The sequence below is a fragment of the Mastomys coucha genome, unplaced genomic scaffold, assembly GCF_008632895.1.
Source record: "Mastomys coucha isolate ucsf_1 unplaced genomic scaffold, UCSF_Mcou_1 pScaffold22, whole genome shotgun sequence".
In the NCBI taxonomy this organism is placed as follows: Eukaryota; Metazoa; Chordata; class Mammalia; order Rodentia; family Muridae; genus Mastomys; species Mastomys coucha.
In genome coordinates, this window is record NW_022196905.1 from 107,044,843 (window position 1) to 107,049,035 (window position 4,193).

Here is a 4,193-nt window from a genome sequence, read left to right on the forward strand (position 1 = left end):
TGGCCTTGAACTCAGAAATCCACCTGCCTCTGCCTCCCAAGTGCTGGGATTAAAGGCGTGTGCCACTTAATATATGTGTCTGTGTATGTGAGTGAGCACCCACGATGATGTTTTGGGGTCAGAGGGACAACCCATAGAAGTCAGCTTTCTCCTTCCACTTCATGGGATTTGGGGCTTGAACCCAGGTCATCAGGCTTGGCAGCAAACGCCTTACCTACAGAGTCAGCTTACATTCCATCAACATTTTCTGAAATCCTTTCTCATGTGGAGAGAAATAGATGGCATTCCCACCAGTAAATGGAAGATTCTGTAACAAGACTGCTTAAAATTAGGTCTCAGTCCCATTGCTGGGTTTCTGAGGAGGGGCAGCTTTGTGGCAGTCCTTGTGCCACTTGAAAATACTGAATAAAAGAACTCTTTATTCCATTTATTTAAGGTGTGTGTGTGTGTGTGTGTGTGTGTGTGTGTGTGTGTGTGTGTGTAGGGCTCTTGAGTCAGGGTTTCTATGTAGCCAAGGTTGGCCTTGAACTCATGAACTTTCTGCCTTTGCTTCTGCTTCTCAGGAATTAGTGTGTGGAATCATGCCTAAATCTCTCTCCCCTTCTCTGTCTGCCTCTTTGCACATTCGAGTGCATGTATATCTCTCTCTGTAAGTCTGTCTGTCTCTGTGTCCATCCAAGTATGTGTGTGTGTCTGTCTATGTCTTTCTTGTTCTCCATCTCTTTATTTCTCTGTGCACATAGAAGTACATGAGTATGTGCATGTGTATGTGTGTGTTTGTGTGTCTAGGGGTGAGTCAGAATTTCTATGTAGCCAAGGTTAGCCTTGAACTCATGAACTTTCTTCCTTTGCTTCTGCTCCTCAAGAATTAGTGTGTGGAATCATGCCTAAATCTCTCTCTCTCTCTCTCTCTCTCTCTCTCTCTCTCTCTCTCTCTGTGTGTGTGTGTGTGTGTGTGTTTGTATCGGGGTCTTGAGGCATAGTTTCTTTTTTTGTTTGTTTGTTTGGTTTTTTTGAGACAGTGTTTCTCTGTGTAGCCTTGGCTGTCCTGGAACTCACTCTGTAGACCAGGCTGTCTTCAAACTCAGAAATCCACCTGCCTCTGCCTCCCAAGTGCTGGGATTAAAGGCGCGCCACCACTGCCCGGCTACGAGTCAGGGTTTCTATGTAGCCAAGGATCATGCCTAAATTTAAATATCTCTGTCTGTCTGTCTGTCTGTCTGTCTGTCTCTGTCTCTGTGTGTGTGTGTGTTTGTATATATCTCCATCTTTTTCTCCCTCTCTGTCTCTCTATGCATGTGTTTGTGCTGTGTGTGCGCAAGTGTGTGTGTGTGTGTGTGTTTTGTTTTTGAGGGTGTCTCATGAGACTGGCCTGAACTCACTCTGTTTCTGAGGATAGCCTCGAGCTTCAGACCCTCCTACTTCTGCCTCCCAAGTACTAGGATTACAGGTGTGTTCTTAACTTCAAACTTAAATGCTTCAAGTTCATCTTTCTCTTGGTAGAAATTACACCCCTCTTTACTGTAGCCCCTGGAGAACATGTTCACCACTCCACTCCTCAGCGTCTTTCCTACTGGAGCTGGGTTGTTTGAGGATGAGGACCTCCTTGGGGGAGGCAGAGGAGGAGGGAGAGGAGAAGAAGGAGAGGAGAAACAGACAAGGCAAAGGGAAGACTGTTTTCTAGGAGAGCTAAACTGCCCAGAAAGAACTTGAGATTCAAGAAAATGTGGCTTGGTGTGGTTGTACCTAGGGGGGGAAGATCAAGAGAATGGGGCTAGCCTGGGCTACACTGTGAAAGTCTGTCTCAAATATCAGTAATAATAATAATAATAATAATAATAATAATAATAATAATAATAAAAAACTATGTGGCATCAGAACAAGGTAGTCCTCATGAAGAAGAGGCCACCGCATCTTCATCCCATTAACAGAGTTGTCTCCATTAAACTCACGGTCCCAGATGCTGGCCACCGGCTAGGCCACTGTACCTCACAGAGAGGACATTGTGTTAGAGTACTTCCTTGGATGGAACAAGTTAATCGACTTTCAAGTGAACTAGTACACCTTCACCAGTGACCAGATTTAAGCCCCATAATGTCTGTCACCAACGTTTTAATAAGAGATGAACGCACAACGCACATTTGGCTTCCTTGCATTGAGCACTAGCCAGTTTCCTCTGGCCTCTAGTGGGGCCTGGCAGTCTCCTTCCTCCCCCTGCGAGTTTCCTTCCTGAAGCTCAGAAGGTGGCTCGTGTGTTCCGGAATCTGGGATTATGCATGGACTGCCTCCAGACCTACCTACCTCCAGTCCTTCCTTCCTCCTGAGGCCATGACAATGGCCTTCTCTCTCCCTCTGACACGGGCTTTCCTGAGCTTTGTGCCAGGACATCCTCCTAGGATCTGCCTCTGTAGGGCCAGCATTGCCCTTGACAGAGGAGCATGAGAGAAAGCAGAGACAGACCCAGAAAGGGCAACAGGTTCCTGGTCCCAGGACTTAGTGGGCCTGCACTTGGAGATTCCTCCTCAGCCGCCACTTAAACACAGCCAAGTATGGAAGCCTTCGTAAACCAGGCTAGTAGGGCTAGCCAGCTAGTAGGGCTAGCCGGCTGGTAGGGCTGAGCGGGGAGCCAAGAGAGAGGGCCCAGAAAGGCCTTAAGTACTTCAGGAGTGACTCTGGCTTTGGTTTGGGGTGTTAAGTCTCCCCTCTGCCAGGCCTCAGTCTCCAGTTTCCAAGTCAGGGAATGGGTTAACAACTTTCTGAGTCTGCCGCCTGGTGGGGACCTAGCTCTCCCCAGAAATATGACAGGACCCTCTGCAGCCAGAAGGGGCCAATGGGAGCTACTTGGCTCAAATTCAAAAGCACACTCATCAGCCAGTTTTTATCCAGCAGGCCTTGGAGAGGCATCTAGAGGGGCCCAGCCATGGATGCAGCATGGAGGGGGGTGGGGTCAGGCTCCAGAAAAGCTGCTCTAGCCAGACACTAGCTTACTCGCCTTCATTCCAAAGATTTCCTGAGGCCTGGACGCAGGAGAAACCTACCGGACAACATGACAGGTGTCACAGGGGTCTGGGCCGACACCGTGTCTTTGGAGATCTTTGGGCAGTGGCTCTCCAAGGGTATGACTGGGTAGCCATGTGACATCTGCCCAGCTGGCCCTGAGCACCCTGGGGCCCTCCCTCATGAGCAGCTTCAACATGCAGATCCATGGTGATGTACAAACCGTCCCCCACCACAGAGAACCCCCTCTGGAGTGAATGCAGCCCCATCGTCCTGGGGCGGGTGACCCTCAATGATGAACATGGCCAAACACAGCGGAGACACAAAACCCTGTCGGTCCACATCGCCCTCTCGGGAAAGTTCTTGTTGTCGGCAGTGACCGTAAGTGGCCCAGCTGGGCTCTGCCAGCTCCCTGGGCTCCAAGCCTCAAAGACTAGCTCAACTCCCAGGGGTCACTACTCCTGAGAGCCAGAGTTCGACCTGGGGACACCTGCGCTGTTTGTCCCTCGGCCAACCATCTCCTGGCCCCACTCCCGGTGGCTGGACTCCTGCAGTGCTCGGCCTTTGGTCTCGATGGGCAGAAAGCAGGAGGCCACGGCAGCCAGGAGGCAGCAGCCACTGTAGACAGCCAGGGTCAAGTACACAGAAGATTCCAGCATCACCTGTGGGGGGAGATGCAGGGAGATAAGAATGGCTTCTCAGAACTGTGGGCAGGACAGATGGCTGATGGCAAGCAGAGCACTTCATCCCTGCAAGCATACTTCCACAGTCCCTGCTCTAAGAGGCTGAAGTAGGAAGGGTTGTTTGAGTTCAAGGACAGACTGAGCTAGAGGGTAAGGCCCATCAGACTTAAGATTCTGCACACTGCCAGGCATAGTGGTGCCCATCACCCCCGCGCTCAGGGGGAAAGAGGATCCTGAGTCCAAGTTCTCAATAAACATTATAGTAAGAGCCTGTGTCAAAAAAACAAAAACAAAAACAAAAACCAAACTGACCAAACAAGAAGCTATGGTCTAGCCTGTGCTAAACTCCCCATCTGCTGACAAACGTCAGACCTCAGACAGGGCAGAGCTCGGTGCCCCGAGGGATGGGCATAGAGTGAAGACATTCTAAAGAGATGCACGCTGAACCAGGCAGTGGTGGCACATGCCTTTAATCCCAGCACTTGGGAGGCAGAGGCAGGAGGATTTCTGAGT

At 50.3% G+C, this 4,193-nt stretch overlaps 1 protein-coding gene across 9 annotated transcripts in view; it reads right to left on the reverse strand.

The window, feature by feature from the left end:
- Positions 1 to 2,095: 2,095 nt before the first annotated feature.
- Svop (SV2 related protein) overlaps positions 2,096 to 4,193 on the reverse strand; it is a 76,471-nt gene continuing 74,373 nt past the window's right edge. For all 9 annotated transcript variants that reach the window (XM_031337469.1, XM_031337467.1, XM_031337461.1 and 6 more), the window contains one exon: positions 2,096 to 3,659. In XM_031337469.1, coding sequence (XP_031193329.1) covers positions 3,453 to 3,659 — 207 coding nt within the window. In that variant the 3' untranslated portion in view covers positions 2,096 to 3,452. The remainder of the gene's footprint in view (positions 3,660 to 4,193) is intronic.